The following is a 21,191-nucleotide window of genomic DNA, read 5'->3' on the forward strand; positions in this document are numbered from 1 at the left end:
CAGGAGCCACCAAGTTCTCCGGGGGATGGTGACCGCATGGCATCTCCTTACCAGGGGATTTGGGTCCTTTCCTCCTTACCTTTCCCCAGGGGTGCTCTTCCTTCCCTCACCGTGCCCCAAAGGGCAGCTACCGTCCTCCCTTCCCCACCAGCCCGCCGTCCTGCTAGGGACAAGCTTCTGGTTGCCCTGGACTGAAACCAAAAACCAAGATTTTCCCTCGGTCTGGAAAATTTGGTGGTTTATTTTACTTTAGCAAAATATTAGAGGTTATTATTATTATTATTGTTGTTGTTTTTGTTGTTGTATTATGCACAGGTGAACCTCTGGATCATGGTCGTTTGGGTTTTCCCAGATCCTCCTCCACCCTTTTTACCTTCCTGAGACATGCCGCGGGCACTTACTGTTTTAGGGGTGAACAGCACGGAAAATCAGTACAAAGAATAAGTGGGGAGGATATAGGAACAGGGCCTGTTGGACAGCCTGTGAAATATTCCCCGAATACTCTCCTAAATGTGACCTCTATGCATTTTGCACCAGCTCTCGACGGATTTCTGTCCCATGAACTTGTCAAGCATCCCCTCGACCCTGGCACCCGCTGAGCATCAGCTGCATCCCACGGCAGGGGAGTTCCCCAGGCCAGCTGCCACAGCATGAGAAGGGTTTTCTTCCCTTTTTTTCCCCCCGATTTCTTCCTTTACCTGGCTCCTGATGGCTTTTGGCTGCGTGCTTCTCCCTCCCACCCCAAAAAGGAGTCAGGGACGGACTTCTGTCTGTCCTCCTCCCAACCGCGAGCCGTATGAAGCACTGCCCCAAAGCCACCAGTGCTCTTGTAAAGCCTCCCTGAGTGATTTGTCAGCGCGGATTCAGTTAAAAACCTACAGAGGGAAGCTGCTGAAAGTACAGCCGGTGTTTGTGCCGGCAGCTCCCGCGGCAGCCGCTGTCAGCAGCACAGGTGAGACGAGCGGCGTGGGATCGCTGTCGTCTGCTCGCAGCCCAGACAAATTACTAGGGATGTTGCGCCGGGATGAATTCCGCCCCGGATATAGGATGTGCGAGCTCGCGACACGTGCCAGACTCCTCTGGAGCATGTTTCGGAGGAGCTTCCCATCTTATATTCACGTCCGAGGCATCGTAATAAAAGCTGAGGCATAAGTGCCTCGGGAGGAGGGCAATATATGACCATTGCTTGGGGCCCGGGGCATCATTCCCCACTTTCTCCCTTGTTCGGTGATCCCCCGGGGGCAGGGGTTGGAGGCAGCGCCCCAGCAGCCCCGTGCCACGTTGCCTTCGGTAGCCCCAGCAGCGCCGTCAGTCCGTGGTGGAGCGTCCCAAGGACTGTTTGTTTAAAGGGTTATCTGCCCGGTTAATTTACCCCCGCTCTCGTAAAGCCATCCGAAGCATTTTCTCACGGCTGTAACTGAATGCTGCGCTGGCAGCGAGCAAAGCGAAAAACACACGTGAGCAGGGATAGGGCACGAGGGCGAGGCGGGCTGGTTTTTCTCCCTGTGGGTGCAGGAACAAAAGCTCCATACAGCAGCACCGCGTGAGCTGCCCCAAACACCACCAAGCTGGATCGCAAAGCTCGGGTGACAATAAAAGAGGGGAAAGCCTTTAAGGGGAAGGAGGAAAAAATCCAGGAACAGTAGGGCCATTTTCCATCAGTCCTTGACAGGCGATGGTCATCTCCCTGTTGACAGGGGAGTGACTGCGAACAGGAGCAAAACGCTCTGCCTTCTGGGCACGTCTCCTTGCACACTGGGTTGTTCGTTTAGGGATCACAGGGCAGCTTGCAGGGCTTCACGTCCCCGTTAGATCTGGCCGAAATTACAGCCCTGTTGAGCCTTGTAGCCCTCCTCATCCTCCGTCGCCCAGGTCTCTGCGTCTTCCAGGTGGAAAAAATTGCAGAATTGGAAACAGGGAGCAGCCCCAGCCTAGGAGCCCAGGGTGGATTTTTCTCCATCTGAAGATGGTGTCGGGAACAACCCTGGGTTAGAGGAATGTACTGTGATGCTGGAGGAGCCTCTCTGGGGTGATTTGGGTAAATCTGTTGCGTTTGCAGCCGACCTGCAAAACGGGGAGGAAACTAGAGTCGCAGCTGGTCTGTGCCTCACTTGTTCCTCCTTCTCTGCCCCAAAACTTGCTGCCGTGTCCTTCATGTTGCCGGACCCAGCAAAGGGTAGCCCTGTCCTGTGCCGTCTCTGGCTGCTTCGCACCCAATTGCTGCACGAGCTAGAGAAAGCAGATCAAAAGGCCTCCATCAAACCAAGTCATTTGCAACCCCTGTAGCTATTTCAAAGCCCCATTTTCCTTTTGCAGAGGATGTGGAGGGAAGGGAGAAGTGTTCAAAGCCCAAAGCCGGTTCTGAAGTCCAAAGCTGGGCAAGCAAAAGGGTTTGTTTAATGAGACAGAGAGCTCAGAAACCCACGAGAGCAACACCTCCCTGCAAATCAGGTCATTTACTTAGTGAGCGAAAAATGGCTTCCCGAGGTCTGCAGCACAGAGGTGGAAATCAAAGAGCATTTGAAGGATTGAAAACCAGGCCCACCAGGTCCCCACCAGCCTGGCAGGCACCGAGGGAGGTGGCTAAAACATTTCACCATCCCGTTCACAAGGATGACACTCTCCACGCAGCGCTTCAAAGCCTCAGAGCCTCCCTTTTCATGGGGACTCGGGTCAGGTGCCAGACTAAACTCCAAATTCTTTCCCAGATGGTTAAAATAAAAAAGAACCCATATAGCTGTGTCTAGCTCTATACCCAATGTATATGAAGTGATAAAACCCCTGGCACATATCTTGTGCGAGCTAATTATAGGATTTGGAAGCTAATGTGATAATATTTTCTTTAGACGTGTGGTGCAGATGTAATTACTTCTCCGGAGATGCCAACCACAGATGACGCAAGATGCCCTTATGTAATCTGCTGTTATTATGCAGTTATGGAAATCTTCCCTCTCTGGCCCATCCCCTGCTTTCTCCTCGACACCTTCTTCCTGTTTTTTTTCACCTTAAAGTCCCTATGGATTACTCAGAAGGCAAGGGGTGAGGTCAATAGGGCCAGCAGTAAGCGAGCAGCAGGGCGGTTGGGTAGAAAGCCGGCTCGTGGTGTCCCCATGCGCCCGTCGGTGGAGGAGCAGAAGGAGCTGATGGCTCTGTGCCGGCCGTGCTGGCTCCACTGGGGCTGGGAAAAGCTCCCCGACCACCTGCCCGCCTGGAAGGGCTCACGTCAAAGCCAGGTCTCCCCCGGCCCTGGCATCTCCCGTGGCTTGGACGTCAGCAGACAGAGGGCTGCCATCTGCTCCGCCAGCATGCCGCGGAGGAGCACCAGCGTGGGGAGCCTGCCAGAGCCTCCCCAGGATGGCACCAGCCTCAGGAGCCCCAGGAGGGGACGGGGATGCCAAGGTTGCGATCGAAGGTTGCTTGAAGGTCTCCCAGGTGGCCCACAAAGCCACTTCAGACAGGGTAGAAGCGCTGCATGACCACAAGTCTCCAGCCAATAATGCTTTCAGACCAGAGTGATTTTCCCTTGTGCTTTCATGCTTTTTTTCACGCTTTATTTCTTCAAAATGCCCCCGTCCCACCGCCTTCCTCCTATGGCCAGACAGGCAGCAGGGACACGGGTGCCTCCAGGACACAGCCTTCCTCCACCGCCAACGCACCTCAAAGGGGAAGCAGCCTCCTGAACCACCAGCAAACCCCACCTCGACTGCAAATATTCTGCAGGAAAGTTTGCTAAACATCCTGGAGGCAGGACATCAGGCACCCCGGCCCCTTTGGGGCCAAGAAATCGAGCCAGGGCAGGGCGCAGGGAGCCCAGAGCGGGGAACAAGCCACGCATGGGCTTAAGGAAAAGAAGTGAGAGCTGGCAGCTGGAGCAGGGAGGGGAGACAAAACCACTGGGTCCCCACTGGGGAAACTTGTTTCCAGTCACGGTCCAGTGCCAGCCACTGCAGGGGAATTTTTCTGTAGGGCAGGGAATACCCACATTGCTCTGAGGACAAAGAAGCCAGCCACGGGGAAGCCAATAGCGGTGGGGGGGGGGATGTTTTTTGTCATTCATTAACCACAAACCGACTCCTGCCGGAGCCCGGGGCCATCAGTCATGGGTTTAGATGGCACTGCAGCTCCCACTCGCCCTCCCTCAGCCAAATTCCTCTCTGTGGGCCCTGGCTGGGTCCCCAGGGGCTGGGAGGGAGCGCAGGCCTCGGGGTGCACGCAGAGAGGTTCGGTGAAGTGACATGGCGCCCAGGCCCGGCCCCACGGCCCTGACAGGAGCTCCTTTCACCAGGGCGCCAGGACCTCTTGCTTCTGTTTCTGCTGAAGCCGATCAGCCCCCAGCTTGTGTCCAGAGAGGTCGACCAGGATGGGGACGGAGTGGGTGGGCCAGGCACCGTGCATACACACAATTTGTACCTGGTGATGATTTTGCCCTAATCTCCTCCTTTGTGAGGCAAATAAAAGCCTTCCACCCTGAGCCAGGCAGGCTGAACCTAATCCCCGAATCCCAACATGGACAGAAATGGCACATTAGTGACGTTAGATAGTGGAGATCTAGCCCTGCTGGTGGCAATTTATTTTGCTCCCATTAATTTTTACCAGGCCTGACCTGCTGCTTTGGGACTGAGAATGGGCCTGGGCAGCATCTAGGAGGTTTGCTTCCTTTGTGCCAGATAACCGCTCGAGGCTGGGTGCTTAGATAAGCTTCTCAGGTCTCCAAAAATTAGCTGGGAAACCTGACAAACCCCCATTTTCTCAAGGCATATTGGCTACTGCCTGGCAGAGACCTTGCCACCATTGCCACTGGGGTGTCGTGGTTGCTCAGCTGAGGCGTGAAGGCAAAGCAGGGAGAAAGGACGGCATTGCTTACCTGCACACTTCTTTTCAGCTCCTAAGTTTAAGACGGATGAGGATCTTGGCCAGCTTTTATGTGGTTCGAGCTCCTGTGAGAGGATCAGGCTCTCTCTTCCCTGCCAGAGGATGCGTGTTTTGAAGGGCTGGTGAGCAAAACCCCCTCCGGTCTTTCCTGCCATGAGCTGCAGGAAGGAAGGTGGCCATTTGATGTGCGTTTCTTGCCTGCGAGCAGTTACGATGAGCAGGCATGGGATGAGGGTGCCATATGGCCAGGACAAGCTTTTGTGGAGCATCACATGTTCCCCCCCATGCGGCTCAGGCCTGACTTACATAGCGTGGCCAAGCCACCGTGCCGGAGCATCATGGCTTTCATCTCCCACAGCTGGAGATGCAGGAGCCTCCCCTGATTTACGGGAAAACCTGAGCTACGCACCAAGCTGGGGCTTGCCAGCACTGCAGACGGTTTTTCTGCTCTGTCTTGATCCAGCACAGCCCTCTCAGGAAGAGACAGCTTATACCAGCAGGGCTGCTTTGGGCAGGATAGGAAACCGTCTCTCTGGATGACAGGAACCAAAGTCTTTTGGCTTGTTCACGTTGCCTCAAGCAGAGCGGGCAGATGTTGTCGTGGGCTGGAGATAGAAAGCGTCCCCCTTGTAACAAATGGCATCCACGCAGCTTTGCAGTGACCCCCCATCAGTCCTCGGCGGTGGCTTGGAGAAGGCCCTCTCCCATCCACACCTCTGTGTGGGTATGGGGGAGCCTCACACGGCCTCAATTTATTCACCTGAATGAGCAGGAACGAGCTCTCGCAGCGTTTCAGCTTTCCGAGCAGCGCAGTGGTGGCATCTCATTGTGTACGCACCGGGGCAGGTGAATTTGCAGGTGCAGACGGGGCTTTTACATCATTTAAACAGCCGACGGTCTCTTCTAGTGCAAATAAATGCTGGGCGTTCACGGGACATTGTTTTCCTGGGAATGCAGCCCAAGGGCTTGCCCCAGGTTGAGCAGATTGCAGTAGTGGTGATTGTATCATTTTTCTACCATTAAGGCTGCACTTTCTGGCATGGCACAGCCATGTTCCCCTGCCAGTAACACACTGCCTGCTTGGCTGCAATTCCTGTGGTCCCTGCGAGACACCCACAAAAATCAGGTGAAGCAGCATCTCTCCAGAAACGAAGGGATGTCCCTGGATGCTCAACACCCATGAAATGAATAGGGGAAGAGCTGCAAACAAAGGCCACAAATTCAAGGAAGGCTTTCACCAAGGCACATCGAGGTGTCCACCTCAAGGAAGCTGCAGACCCCTGAGAAAGCCCCTACACAAGCTGCAGCCCTGCTGTAACTCACCCTGAGGACTGGAGTTACTGCACGAGATCTTCTTTCAGAGTGCAACCTGTCGGACATCAGCCTCTTACAAGTGCAGTCGGTTGCCAGCTGAGGTGGGAAGCTGGATTTAAGCCGCAGTGATGCTGGTTGGAAAGCTCGGGAGGTCTCCAGCCCCGCTCCGCAGTCGCAGCAGGGCTATCGTCATCATGTTACCCACTTGACCTTGGTGTTGCCCACCAAGGCTTGAAGACACGAGCTGAAAGCATGTGCCAGAGCCTGGAGACCTTCACTTAGGAGGTGTGGTTTTTTCTTGCTCCTCAGGGCTTTGAAAATTTGAGAATGAGTCTGAGGGAGGAGATTCATTTTCCCATTTCTGTCTTGCCACATGCACGAGCACATCGATGCTCTCTGCTGAGCCCAAGGGAAAATCCTGGGTCAGGGACGTTCCTCCAGACCTCGCTGATGATGATGTTTTGCTCCTACTCCAGTCGGTGCAGAAAACCCTTAACCACTTCTACAGCTGCAGTCCAAGGACCTCAAAGTGCTTGGAGATCTTGAAACGAAACGGCTCCAGCGGGAGTGAGATCACCCCGCCAGGGGAGCTGCTCCGAGCGCGCCACTTGTGCGAGAAAAAGGAAAGAGAAAACAAAGGATCCGGGGAACAAAGCCTTGGGGTTGTAGTAGAGTTTATTTTTCTTTGCCTCGAGAGGAAGAAGGCATTGAAAAGAAAGAGGGGGGAGCAGTATTTTTCTTTCTGGAAAGTGATTTTTATGTTATTCAAGGGAAGGAGAGGGCATTGAAAAAGAAAATTATAAAGAAAAAAAAAAGAAAGGGAAAGAAAGGGAAAGAAGAAAAGAAAGGGAAAGAAAGGGAAAGAAAGGGAAAGAAAGGGAAAGAAAGGGAAAGAAAGGGAAAGAAAAGAAAGGGAAAGAAAGGGAAAGAAAAGAAAAGAAAAGAAAAGAAAAGAAAAGAAAAGAAAAGAAAAGAAAAGAAAAGAAAAAGAAAAGAAAAGAAAAGAAAAGAAAAGAAAAGAAAAGAAAAGAAAAAAGAAAAGAAAAGAAAAGAAAAGAAAAGAAAAGAAAAGAAAAGAAAAGAAAAGAAAAGAAAAGAAAAGAAAAGAAAAGAAAAGAAAAGAAAAGAAAAGAAAAGAAAAGAAAAGAAAAGAAAAGAAAAGAAAAGAAAAGAAAAGAAAAGAAAAGAAAAGAAAAGAAAAGAAAAGAAAAGAAAAGAAAAGAAAAGAAAAGAAAAGAAAAGAAAAGAAAAGAAAAGAAAAGAAAAAAGAAAAGACAGAATTTCCACAGAAATAATTCTCAAACAGGAGAATTTTTCCGCAGAAGAGAACAAAATGACTAGGGATCCCCAAGCATGTCTGTACTTTGTCCCTGTTTCTCTTTCAGAGGTGCACGCCGTGCATCCTGCCGCTGGGAATGTCTTCTAGCGCTGCCCGAAGTAGCCTACGTTTCTTGGGAATCCTTGCTCCTGGAGTCAAAGGGCCAAAATTAAGAGCTCGAGTCTCTGCGGGGATCCGTCTCAGTGTAATTTGCACCTTCCCCATGCACGCTGCCGCGGTTCAGAAGTATGCACGACCCGTACTTGGTTTTTGTCAGCGTTGTTGTTATTTTCCTGCTCTTGCTGCTGGCAGACGGTGCCGTGCGTGCGCCCGGCGGCTCCTCCGACACGCGGCCATCCCGCCGGTAGAAAATTTCACTCCCTAAGCCCAAATTAGCGGCAGCTTCGTTGGGCTTTGTTTCCTTCCCTGTGAAGCCTGGTTGCTCTCCGCCTGCAGCCTGAGAGCTTTTTGTGCCTGGGCTCGAGGCCACTTCGAGGCAGCGAAACCAAGGAGCTGGGCTTGCTCCGAGCACGTTTTCCCTGCTGTCTCCTGAGGGCAGGGCTTCTCCAGCGGCTCCCACCCTGGCAGAGATGCTCGCAGCGTCCCGCTCCCCCATCGGCCTGCAGGGAGCTTGTGGAAACCCCTCGGACCCGCGTGCCCAAAATGGGCTGAAAGCAGGCAAAATCCGCCAAAGGCAAGGACAGGCGGGCAGCAAGAGCGCTTAATGCTCCCTGCCACGGGAGACAGCGGCTGCCCCTTCCATTGCCTCTGTGCTGAGATGTGAGACGTGCCCATCTGCAGGGATCACCTCCCACCATAAAGCTTTTATTATTATTTTTAATTTGTGCGTGATTTTATCAGAGAGTTTGGGGTGGCACAGAGAAAGCGCAGCCTCTCTGCGTGCCAGGCTCTGCCTCCCTCGTGCGTTTCGGTGAGGTTTAAAATATGAATTAACCCAAATCTCGAAAAGCTGAGGCTGTTTCAAAGCTGCCAGGCTGGAACCTGTCCCTGCAGTGGTCTCATTTCATCCATGCAGCAGGGAAGCACCTGCCCCAGGACGAGAAACCTCCGAAACCAGTCGGCAGAGCCGTCGGGTACCCCTCCAGAGCCCCCAGCAGCCAGCAGCACTGGGACCAGTGCCCTAAATGGTGCAGCTCATCCCTGCTTGCAGCCCAGGCACCTTTCCGTGGGAGACGCTGAGGTGCTGGAAGGGCTGCGGGTCCGTCCCTCTGTGCCAGCCTCTCGGCGCCATCGCCTCGGCGCAAAGACGCAAAGAAAGAGTTAAAGCACGGCCCGGGCTGCCGGAGGCCAATCAGGCAGAGCAAAGTGCGGCAGGTTGTTTACACCAGGTAGGATTTGGGAGCTTTGCCCGGGGCCCCGAGCAGGTGGACGATGGGCAGAGAGCCCGCAGCGGGACGGGGAGCGCAGGAGGACGGAGCCCCAGGCTGTCCAGGTAACCCCCCCGAGGGTTGGGGGGTTTTTAGGGGGGCTTCCTTCCCTCTCCGTCCCCGTCTCGCAGCAGCTCGGGCGTCTTTGTTGTTGCTCGGGGCCCCAGTTCCCACCGGGACTGGCTGCAGGTGCTTTGTCCCCACGTTGTGCTGGGGTGGGGTGGGGAGTACCCGCCGTGCATGGAGCTGGGCTGCTTGCGGGGGGAAAATGCTATTTTCTCCCCCTATAAAACTCCTCCCGGATCCAGCCGGCATCCGCCAGCACCGGCACCTCGCTCCCCGTAATTTAGGGGATACCAGCGGCCCCAAATCCCAAGGATTTGGGGTACCAGCGAGAAGCGCAGTGGGGAGACACAGGGGCCAGCTCCTGGCTCTCCACGCGGGCACGTCATGCGGGCAGCGCAGGGGAATTGCTCCGCGCCCTTGAAATTCCTGTGGGTGAGTTAATTATAAATCACGGACGGGCCCACGGCGTGGGCAGCGGGATCCGGCCGGCACAGGGCTGGTTCGCAGCCTTTCCCCGTGGTCCTTTTCCCACCCAAAATCGTGCTCGGGGGGCCCGGTGCCGAGGGGATCCCCTCCCTGTGCCACCGCGAGGGCCGAGGAGTGGTGACGGCACGGGGATGCTCGGGGAGATGCAGCGGGTGGAGGAGGGTGTCCCGGCGGCACGTGGGTCCCTGTTGGGGACTCCCAGGGGACAGCAGCGCTGCAGGGACACGCCGCAATGGGGTGGGGGGCTCCTTGTGTCCCCCCAGTGCAATAAGCCATGTGGGGCAGCGGTGTGTGTCACGCAGGAGTGGCTCAGCTCCAGCCCCGCTGCACAGGAAATGGATCTTTTAATACGGGGAAACTGAGGCACGGAGGGCTGGGGTGGCTTCAAGCTGCCCAGCCTGTGGTGTGGAGCATCCCAAACCTCCATCCACCAAGCAGCGGCCCCGTCCCCGCTGTCAGATCTCTTTCCCCATAGATTTGGCTGTGCCCTAGGGGCAGAGTAAAGCCCCCGGGTGCAAATGGGGCCAGCATCCTGTTCGAGCAGCCCCAACGCAGCCCCTGCTATCAGCCAGGGCAGCTTGGGGAAATGGGGAAAACGCAGGTGCAGCCCCAAACCCAGCCCCGGAGCACCCCGAGGAGCCGGGGAGGAAGGAGGACGGGCAGGAGGAGGGCAGCGGGCCAGGACTGGGTGCCACGGGGCCGGTTTCGGCTCGCAGCGCCCTGGTTCCTCCTCCCGCTGCTTCCCCGTGGCCGTGCAGCGCGTAGCTTCAGCGCGGCCACGAGCGGGGAGGAAAGCTGATAGCGAGGCGGGAGGATTAGCCGGGGAAGGTGGAGCAGGCTGCGCTGCTCAGGCTTTGTCGGGGCAGGACAATGGGGCCTTTATGGAGGAAGGGAGGCGGTGGCGTTGGCACGCGGTGGCGGTGGCGACCGGTTGGTGTACGGTGTGCCTCGGGCAGCTGGGGGACAGGGAACTGGGACACGGGGTGGGACATTCTGGTACCCAACGTGTCCCTTGGGCAGCTGGGGGAGAGGGAACTGGGATGTGGGACGTGGGGTGGGACATTTTGGTACCTGAAGTGTCCCTTGGACAGCTATGGGGACAGGGCATGGGGTGTGGGATGGGACATTTTGATACCCAAAGTGTTCCTTGGGCAGATCGGGGAACAGGGAACTGGGATGTGGGACATGGGGTGGGACATTCTGGTACCCAACATGTCCCTTGGGCAGGGAACAGGGACATGGGGTGGGACATTCTGGTACCCAACATGTCCCTTGGGAAGGGAACAGGGACATGGGGTGGGACATTTTGGCACCCAACGTGTCCCTTGGGCAGCTGGAGGACAGAGAACAGAGACATGGGGTGGGACAGGGGCCAGGACGTTTGGTACCCAACGTGTCCTCGCCGGTGGGACCTGTGGGGGACCCAGGGCCCCTTCCAGCAGAGCGAGGAGCATCCCGTGCCGGGGACATCCCGGGGGAGCACTGCCACCCGCTCTGTCCCTCCGGTCCAGGTGGGGATGGAGGAAGCCGCCGCCCCGCAGCCCTCCCGACTCCCCGCTTGGGTCTTTTCATCCCGGCTCCTTTGTTATCAGGCTTATTATGTAAATAGCCGATGAGGCCCCCGTAATGAGAAAGTAGTTTCCCAGAATACAAAAGGCTGTAATTATCTCATTAGCAGGCGGAAAGGAAAAGGAAATGCTTCTAAGCTGCTTGCTTTTATTTCCTACAGAGGCCCAAGAAAGTGCAGCCCCCCCCCCCGAACGCGGTGACCTGCCTGCCCCGTCTCCTGCCACCCCGACCCCGTGTCTGGGCAGGATGGGAAGGCAAACCAGGTCCTCACAGCTCCTGAACTGCCAGTCCTGGGGGGGCTGAGGGCTTTAAATTGGGGCCAGGAGCTCGGGGGATGCTGCGGGTCCCTGCGCAGACCCCTGGTGCTCCCAGCTGCCCGAGGAACACTTCGGGTACCAAAATGTCCCACCCCGTGTCCCACATCCCGGGGGAGGATGGAAGGAAGGGGAGAAAACGGGGCAGGGAGACAGATCCATGCCTCGAGAGGGGGGGAAAGGGAGCTCAGCGTGCTTGGGAAGCTGTTCCCTGGTGTCCTCTGGCCTCTGGGCAGGGAGAAAGCTTGCGGCTGAAAAGCCGGCGCTCTGCGGGCTTCCGCAGGCAGGTCCGTGTCCAGCAGGGCCGTGCTCCCCTGCGGCGCTGGAAGAAAAGCTGGCAGCCACCACGCCGGGACGCCGGCGAGGGGAAAGGAGCCGGAGGAGGCGCAGCAACAGGCCACGAGAATTACTCGAGGGCTGGAAAAAATACCTGGGAGCGAGCGGCTGGGAAAGTTGATCCTGTCCCCTTCAACGAGAGGCAACGTGAGAAAGGCGAGGGAGAAAAGGAGATGCCGAGGTCGGGGGGGAGCAGAGGTGTCCCTGCCTCTTGCATCCACGCTTCTGGAGGTGCCCTCGGCCACTTTGGGGTTTGGGAGGGGCCCAGCCCGTGGCATTGGGGGGGAATTAGGTGGGTTTTAAGGTCCCTTCCAACCCAAAGCAGCCTGGATTTCTGTGGTCCCTTCTCCAGCCACACCACCTCCCTGGCACTGGTGCCAGCAGCCGGGAGAGCCGACAGAGCCCCGAGCACCGCGCAGGTGTAGGTCCTACAAAAAAAAAAAAAAAAAAAAAACACGTGTGTTTTCATCCTGCCAGTAATTGCACGCTCGTTAAAACCCGAGCAAACCACCGGGACGGTGAAGGTCACGGGCGCACCTGTTACAGCGAGCGGCTGGGGGGGGGGGGGGGGGGGGGGGCAGATTTTTGCCCTCTGGGTGCTTTTGCGTGCTCCTGGGGACCGCATGCCAGCACAGCGCCGTGCTTCGGGGCTGCCCGCAGGAGCTCGCCCTGCCTGCGCCCCGTGATTGATTTCCCTCCCGCGTGGCACGGTGCCTAGGTATGTCTCCCAAAGGCCTTTGTTACCAGAGTGTTAACAATTAACCCGCTCGGGCAGAAACGGAGCCAGGCCTTCGTAATCGAGGCTTGGTTAACTATTCAGCTGCTTACCGGAAGGCAATTTTTCTTCTGGCTAACTGGAAGGCGTTTGCCAGCTCCTTCGGATAAAGCAAAGCGTGACGAGGCGGGAGCCGTTTGGTGGATTGCCGTGTTTACAGAGAAAGTCCTCAGAAAGCCACAAAAAAACTTGGTAAGAGGCAGCCGCGGAGGGCTCACCCACCGCAGCCGGGGAAAAGGAGATCTCCCCCCAGATTTTCTGCGTTAGAGGCGGAAATATCACAAGGTCCAAAGCAGGGCCGTGGGAGGAAAGGTGATCGTGGCATCGTGGTTTAGGTGGCACGAGCAGGTGGTGCAAGGTGGAGAAGGTTGGGGAGCTGTGTCCCCGGCAGCGAGGAGGCTGGTTGTCCCCACGAGGAGGCTGGTTGCCCCCACGGGGCACGTGCTTTTCACAAAGATGCCTACCAGGAAGGCTGCTCTGCCTCAAGCCAGGCAGACAAAAAAAAAAAAACACACAAAAAAAACCCTTTTCAGCTTTTGTGCGCACACAAATGCTCGGAAATGGGAAATTAGATCAGCGTTTGTTCTGGAAAGGTTCCCTTCACCTCCTTTGTGCCCGCAGAAAGCCCCTTGCTTCGGTTCTGCCGCAACCGAGAGGCTTCGGGGAGCAAGGGGAAGGGCAGAGCCGGGCGAGGGCTGAGCGCTGCCCCTGCGAGGTGGCTGCCGCTGCGAGGGGCGCCGCTTGGGAGCGGCTCGGGTAGAGCTGGTCCTCCTCGGGGGGTGGGATGGACACGAGTCTTCTCCTGGGCCTGGCGAGGCCGAAGAGCAAGGTGGCCCTGGTGCCTCCAACGGCTGCTGCAGACGGGAGGTGACGCCTGGAAGGACAAAACATCTGCAAAGGGCAGCGGGTGGCAGAATGCTTCGAAATCCAGAGCTCCCCTTGGCTTTCTGTCCATCTGGGGCCTCTCCCCACCTCTCCACTTCTCGCCTCGGGGGTTTCTTCCATGCCCAACCACGCTCAGAGGTGATTTCTCTTTCCTTCTTCATCTAAAGAAGGGGCTCGGGAGTGAAATGCTGGTAAAGCCAAGCCACTCTGCCTTCCTGCTTGCTCCGTGCCGAGGAGATCCGGGGCGTGCGGAGCTAACCGGGTTAAGGCAACTCCGGTTTCTGTTGCTCCCCGGGGGGCAGGTGAAAGTCAAACCTCTTTGCAAATTAAAAAAAAAAATAGCTCAGGAGGCCACAGGAGACGGGCTCCGGCCCTGCCGAAAAGCAGACCCCGATGCTCCGTCTCTAATTTGCTAACGCAGCCTCAGAAGAGCTGCGTCCCCGGCCCGAATTGCGCGGCGGCGGCGTTACAGGTGCAGGAGGGCAGCGCGGGGGGTTTTCCAGCCCCGAGGTCCCGATGCGTGGTTTGAGCAGCAGGACAGATGTCTGCGTTATTTACTGCCTCATCTTCGGCCGCCCCGTGCTTTAATTAGGCCGGTTGGGTTTAATGAGGCTTCCCGGGGAGCGCGGCACCGTAAAGCTAATGAAATCTGGGGCGGGGTGGCTTGCGGCGACTCATAAATCTCGCGGCTGTTGTTGCACGGTGCGCCGAGGCCCTCAAACGTAAGAACACCCCTGAGTGCCCAGGGAAGGAGAAATTGGGCTTGGAGGCACCAGGAGACATGGATGGGGCTCAGGTTCCCCACCCAGCATCCTTGTTTCTCTCTGGGAACCGCACGAAAAACCCCATTTTTGTTAGCGCTCCCACGGGAGGGACGCGGTTGGGAGATTTAAGGAGGAGAAATGTCCCCAGGAGGTTTTTAATCACGCATTCCTCCAGACGTGGAAGGAGAAGAAACTGCCCCCAAGCCCTGCGCTGGCACCTGGGAGCATTATTTCTCACCTCGGCCTCGCTCAAAACCTGATTTCACAGCTCACCTAAGGGACGAGGGGGGGATAAAACCTGGCTAAGAACTGGGGCTGGCCAAAAGAAACAAAAGTGAGAGTTGCTGTTTCCCCCCCCCAAAAAAAAAAACACATCCCTTTTTGGCGAACAAAGCTGTACTGCCAGGGATCTGTTGGCACTTCTGGAATCTCCTTGAAAACATATTTGAAATGCTTGCCCGTATGCTCAGCTTATCAGATCCTGGGTTTACAGTAAACATAAGCTAATAACCAACATTTTCGGAATATTTTCTTGGATGATTTCCAGCTAAAAGGGGAAAGAAAAAAAAAAAACAGGCCAAAAAAAGAGGTCCGTTTTCAGAGTTTGCCCCTGTGGCGCAGCTTTGATCCCGCACCGTGAGACCAGCCCCAGGATGCTCGGGCCAGATTTGGGACAGGGCAGAGCTCTACAAGATCAGGGCGCTGGAAAAAGGGAGGTGGCTGCAGGCAGTATCCCTGGAAGAAGTCTCTAGAAATGCATTTTAATAAACTGAAGATGAGCCGAACAAACCCTGTTTTAACCTTTTTTTTTTTTTTCTCTGAGTACAAATAGCAAAACCTCATGAGCTAACACATCACAGCCGAGCTCTAGACCTAAGCAAACTGTCCAGCTTTAATTAGGGGAGGTCTGAATTAACATCCGAACCCCAAGAAGAAGGAACCCCCCCCCCCAAAATGCCCTCCCCAGCCCCCTTCCTGCTGGCCCTGCCTGAGCAGGTGCAGGTACCACTGATTCTGCTCCTCCAGCCTTGGTTCAGCCGTGTCCAGCGTGAACTGAAACACCCGGAGGTGTCAGAGACATCTGCACAGGCTGGAGGAAATAAAATGGGCCTCCAAGGAGACCTAAGACCTTCTGGAGCAGCACCGGCAAAGCACAAAGGCCCCACAGAGTCAAGGAAGAAATGGAAAGCGCGTCGGCTTTCCCCAGATAATGAGACTCTGGGATTGATTACATTCATCCAGATTTAGCAATGCGCTTTCTCCCTTCCCTTGCAATATCTCACGTAATGGGATCCTTAGCAGCATCAAATTCTCCATTATTCAATGAGGCAACAAAAAAAAAAAAAAAGTTTGTTGCGGGTTTGTTTCTTTAAATAGGATTGGTTTCACAGCCTGCTGGTGCTGATTGCATCAAATAGGGCCAAGTTAACAGTTAAAGGGAAGGGAAATCCCAGGGACACCTTCACCTTCTGTATGATCTCCACGCTCTGCTCCGGCTCAGCTCAACGCAGAGCGGCTTCCCCACAACTTTTTATCTTATGGGATCATCCCACCTGCGCTGTTTGGGAAAACCTATCGGTTTCTGTTGTTTTTTTCTGTAAATTTCAGAATGGACTTTCAAGAAGAGGCCTGATTTTTGTAGGAAGTGATGAACTGTACCCGTGTGAGACTTGCCTCAGCACCAGTAGCTCTGGACCTTGACCACGTCCGTTGTTAATGAGTTCAGCCCCAGTGCAGCCACCGGTATTTGGGGAATTTCCCCAAAACACAGATGTTTCAGAGGTTCACAGGGCTTGGTTCCCTGTAAAGCCAGGACTGAAGTCACAGGACTGGAGTTTGAGACGGTGATGGGGCTGGGGAGAGCATCCAGTCAAGTGAGGACTGGTCCCAGTGGAAGAGGAAAGGAAATATGTGTCATGTGGCTGGGACCAGGTCAAAGACAACCATTATAACCATGATCTGCATGTTATCCGCTTCCCATGTTCTAGTTTTGGCCAGTGCGAGGCACAGACTAGTTAAGAATAAAACGCAGTAGGGCAATAAATGTTTGACAGAAAGCTTAGAATGATGCCTGGACAAAAACATTAGTTTAAAAGTGAGCTGTGCAGGTCCACGGGACAGGGAGAAATGGAAAGTGTGTTGGTTAAGCCCTGCTGAACCATCCCTGGGGGAAGCAGTGGAGGGAGCAATGGTGTATGGGCCTACAGATGGACCCTGGCTGGACACCTGCCATCCCCTGGCCTTACCAAGTCGTTCAAATCTTGGAAAAGTGGCAGAAATAAGTTGCAAACGGTCAGGCAAAGCCAGTGCTGCAGAGCTGAGCTCACTAAAAACCCCACAACCCCACCCCTGGAAGCACCAACCGTTGGGTAAGAGGCGTAAGAGCAGCTCTTTTGCACAGCCACGAGTGGGATTTGGGGGACCACGGCACGCTGCTCCTCCAAGGAGGGTTGTGGGTCACGGAGAGGAGGACAACCCAACATCTGCTCCTGCCCTTGCCCAGAGATTTGCTCCAAAGGGCTGTGGTGGTTAAAAGGCATCTTTAACATCTTTAACAGCCCTTTACTTCTCCTCCTTCTCGCAGTGCCACTGACCTGTGCCTCCACCTCGCCGCTGCGCTGCCATGGCCACGCTAGAGGCGCTGCCCGTTCTCAGTGACCCGACGTACCCCAGCCCGGAGAACTTGCACGGTTTCTCTCCCCGGCCGTCCCACCCCACCTCGCAGAGCGCCATGGGGAGCGTGGGCAGCGGAGTCGCCAACGACCAGGAGTTCGCCATGAAGAGCGTGGGGACCCGGACGCAGAGCAGCGGCCGGCAGACGGAGGGGTCCCGCAACGGGTACTCCACGCGGGAGATCTCCAACCGCTACTCCGGCGAGGAGAAGACGTACAAGTCGGAGAAGGTCTCCAATTCCCTCTACATCAACGGCGACCTGCGCAAGAGCGAGAAGGTGAAGGTGGACATCTGTGGGAACGTGACCACCAACAACGAGAAGAACATGCCGCCTCCTCCCCAGTACCGAGAGCCCGGTAACCCACCAAAGATATTGCCAATCTCCGGCAAACTAGACCAGGTGAGAACCCCCGCTCCCTGGAGCAGCGGGATGGATCTGGCATGTCTCTAAAAGCATTGGTGAGGAAACCTTGGGCAATGGTGTCATCCTGACAAACAGCCTAAGTCTTACTATGCAGACAATGTCATTTTTATTTACAGATAACATAATTCTTATTGCTTTCATGGGGCTGAGCACAGGGGAACGCTAGCTCTTGAGGAAGCCAAGAGCATGGTAACAAGTCTTTCATGCTTCCAGCTCATCTAAGTCTTTCAAAGCTACACTTCCAGTTCATCTAAGGCTGCATTAAAGTCATCCAACCTCCCCAAAATGCTGTGCCTACCTCCACTCTTGACAGGGAGGGGCTGGAGTTGGCTCTGTTTTCGGTAGGCCCAGCATCTGAGTCTCACTGTCATGTTTTGGGCCATTTACGGACAATCCCCTACAGCCCACTGCCACAAAAATGTGTCACTTGAAAGAAGTTTCAAAATCCCAGTGCCCCCTGGTGAGGGACAATATGACAAGGTTGTAAACTACCCCTGTAAATGTTGTCACCCACCCAAGCACAGTCCTCACGGCTCGTATTGTCCCGGGGGAGCAAACACCTCCCAGGCCTGGAGGAGCCCCAGAGCCCAAGATGGTTTATGCACCCTGCTGCTCTGCTCCAGCAAACCCCATAACTCGTGCCCCGGGGAGGCTGCCAGCGGCAGCATTATTTCTGCAGCGTTTGGTGGCCTTGTCTCCTGGGCCATTAACCTGGTGGCCCCTGTAGTCCATCACGATCCTGCGTGCCACATGCCAGATTTTTGGTCTCCAACCTTGCGTGTTCACCAGCATTCATTCCCGCTGTTTCTCCTGGAAGGCGTTTTCAAAAGATCTTTGCTAATACAAGGCTGGTTCCTCTGGGTTAATTTTCACCCGAAGCCCAATCCACAATCGGGGAGACTCAGTCCTATTTTGAGGTAAAATTTATTTCTGTAGGTGCATTCATGGGGAGAGGAATGTGCAAGGCTTCAGAGGTTTTAAAATCCTTTCTAAATACATGGCTGTGGCCATGGCTCCCACCTAGCCCTGTCCACAAAGTATTCTAAGAAAAATCATGCAGATTTGGGGCACATCAAGATTTATTCATTTTTTTCCAACTGGGGCAAGGGAAGATACAGTGTTAACCTACGAGTTAACTCACGGGTCCCCTGGGTTAAATCCCAAATAGCCCTGGGTGTATCAAGGCTGAGGAATACGGAGCTAGCTAGAGATGGCTCAGCTCCGCCAGCCCAGCCTGTGCTGATGTGTCTCTTTTGTGTGTCGTTACCGAACCTCCTGCTGTCTTTGATGCGTGGTCCTTTTTCCTTTTGCAGAGCAATGAGCCCTTAGTTAGACCCTCAGCCTTTAAACCAGTAGTTCCTAAAAACTTCCATTCCATGCAGAACCTCTGCCCGCCGCAGAGCAACGGGGTGACAGAGAACAGAAAGAGCTTGAACCATGCCAACAGCAATAGCCCGTCCGCCCCCAAAAGTGGACTCGACAAGACCAGCCTTAACAGGACTACAAACCAAGTGGGAGGCCTTTCGGATTCGGGCCGTAACTCGTTAACGAGCCTGCCCACGTACGGGACAGGCTACAGCCAGCACGTGGGCCCGATGAGCGCCTCGACGAGCCACATCAACCGCATCGGCACCACCTACGTGGACAAGAACATCGTGGGATACAACGGGATATCTACCTCAGACAGCGGGCGGTCTTCGAGCAAGAGCACCTCTTCGTTCAACAGACTGAACCATCTCAACGAAACGATGCCTTTCCACTCGCCTTCGACGGACGACATCATCCAAGACCTGGAAGACCGGCTCTGGGAGAAGGAGCAGGAGGTCCTCCAGATGCGAAGGAACTTGGACAAAAGCGAGGCAGCCATCTTCCAAGTGTTTGAGGAGAAGCAGAAGATCTGGGAGAGGGAAATGGAGGACCTGAGGCAAAACTACGCCAACAAACTGCAGCAGGTCTCCAAAAAGGCGCAGCGGGCTCAGCAGGCCTTGCAGCTCCAGATCTTCAAGTTACAGCAGGAGAAAAAAAAACTCCAGGATGACATGGGACAACTCCTCCAACAGCGAGAGGAGCTGGAGAAGAAATTTGTGGCTTTCAAGAAGGAGCAGGCTGAGTTCCTCCCAAAGATTGAGGAGACCAAGTGGGAGGTAAGTGGCCCTGGGCGAGGTTTTCTTGGAGGGTTCTGATAACCCAAAACACCTCCATTTGCCCAAAGCGCACCCCACAAAGGCTGTGGGTCGGTGGCCTACAGGTAACAGAAGACACTTCGGTCACCTCTGCGTTCCGTCTAAGCGCCAAACCTGTGGTTTTCAATTAAACTGAGTACAACTTTATGTGTGTGCACATCCAGTGCTGGTTAATAATTAGGCTTCACAGCCAGGTCACTTCCACGTGGGACATTTCAACACAATTTCAGTGAATACAGGTCTCTCCGTACAGGTCTTTGTGCCTCTCCAAATTGGGTCTAAGTCTATTTTAATTAAATTCTTCTAACGTCTGCGTTTGGGCAAACCTTGAAACCGCTTTTCAAATATTTGATTTTTTTTTTCACTTAAGATATAAAGCAAGTGAGCTAAGAATGATACCGATAGCCAAGTTTACCTCATGCTTTCCATTGTAATGCTCTGTTTTCAGTTGCTAATAAGTTTATCTCCCTCAAAAGGCTGAAAGGCAAATTCCTCTTTCTAGGTCTCACATATTTTTTTTTCTTCTGTTTCTATTTTTAGAAAGTTTTTATCAAACTCTGTTTGTATAGCCAGTGCTAACATGTTTTCTTTTTTCAGCTTGATCATGTGAAGAATTTTAATCCTTCCACAGACTGGCTAGAAACTTCACATTTATTAAGACTGCACAGGCGAAAAGTAGCTCTAGAATCAAGAAGACCCTATTCTGCTAATCCTGATGGAAAATCGATGAAACTAGGATTAATTAGGCTCTGAAATGTGCTATTTGCAGATGTTCGGCAGAGCTTATTAGAGGCTTGCTGTAAAATCTCTGTGAGTTACATCCCAGAGAAAGCGGGGTGCGTTGCCCCTCCGTTGGCCAGCTGCTCTGCCCGGGTCTCTTTGTGCCTTCCCACAAGTTCAGTCTGGAAAATTCTCTGATTTTGCACTGATAAAACCACAAACGGGCTTTCGATTATTTATTATAAAGAGGCAGGATTCGGCTGGTGGATCAAGACACCTAAAATCTGTAGACACCTATACTTGGCTGAGCTGCTCTCCATGCTCTGCAGACTGTGTTGCCTAAATCTGCACAACACACACATAAAGACCTAAATTTAAGTGTTTAAATCTGACAGTTGATTCTTTTCCAAGCTGTTCTTCGTCGTGTGTTTCTCTGCCTTTTGGGAGAAGCCAGCCCGTGGAGAGCACTTTCAGTAAATCCACGGTTGGGATTGTGCAGCTTTTCAGCTAGGCATTAACTGTGTCGCTGTAACTACAGCCCAACCAGCGCGACGTCGTTCTGCATCTGCTGCAGACAAGTGCTGGCATTGGTGTGGGTGCTCAGTTAGCTCTGGGAGCTCCAGGAGATATGGTGCCGGTGCTTGTAGGTACGTCTCCTGGCTCTTCAGCTGCTCGTGGTGGGCGCTGGGCCATCCTGACTGCCGAGCTTCAAGGCTTTGCTCAACGTTATGCGCTATTATGCGTTATTATAGTTCCCCTTCCAACATCTCAATCCACGTTTGCTCAACTAAGCAGAACGGGAGTGTCGTATTGAATTGTGCCACCTCCATAAGGCACATACACACTGCAGCAAGGGTATTTCCACGGGGCATTTGCCCAGGACTTCTGTACCCAACCGCATGGGTGAATCTTGAGCCAGTTGGGATGAAACCTGAAGCTCCAGTGCCCACCAGTACCCCAGGACAGTGCACGGTAGTCCCAATCCAGCAAGAGTGCATCTCTCACCTTGATCTTTAGCAGAGGGGTTGTCACTCTTCATGTTCCACCCCAAAAGAGTTAAGTAGCTACCCGTCCCCAGACTGCCCTCAGTGAACTAACGCTAAA

General features: G+C 54.3%; 1 protein-coding gene across 5 annotated transcripts in view; it reads left to right on the forward strand.

Moving 5' to 3' along the window:
- The window catches only part of LZTS3 (leucine zipper tumor suppressor family member 3), a 36,893-nt gene that overhangs the window by 8,015 nt on the left and 7,687 nt on the right, over positions 1-21,191 (forward strand). The window contains exons 1-3 of one of the 5 annotated variants that reach the window (XM_013182345.3): positions 7,368-8,957; positions 16,672-17,160; positions 18,498-19,328. In XM_013182345.3, coding sequence (XP_013037799.2) covers positions 16,711-17,160; positions 18,498-19,328 — 1,281 coding nt within the window. In that variant the 5' untranslated portion in view covers positions 7,368-8,957; positions 16,672-16,710. Of the gene's footprint in view, positions 1-7,367; positions 8,958-12,230; positions 12,631-13,000; positions 13,462-16,671; positions 17,161-18,497; positions 19,329-21,191 lie in introns of those variants that run through there. The other 4 variants (XM_048059831.2, XM_048059830.2, XM_066997077.1 and 1 more) reach the window with 4 other exon arrangements.

The sequence above is a fragment of the Anser cygnoides genome, chromosome 4 (assembly GCF_040182565.1).
Source record: "Anser cygnoides isolate HZ-2024a breed goose chromosome 4, Taihu_goose_T2T_genome, whole genome shotgun sequence".
Taxonomy (NCBI): Eukaryota; Metazoa; Chordata; class Aves; order Anseriformes; family Anatidae; genus Anser; species Anser cygnoides.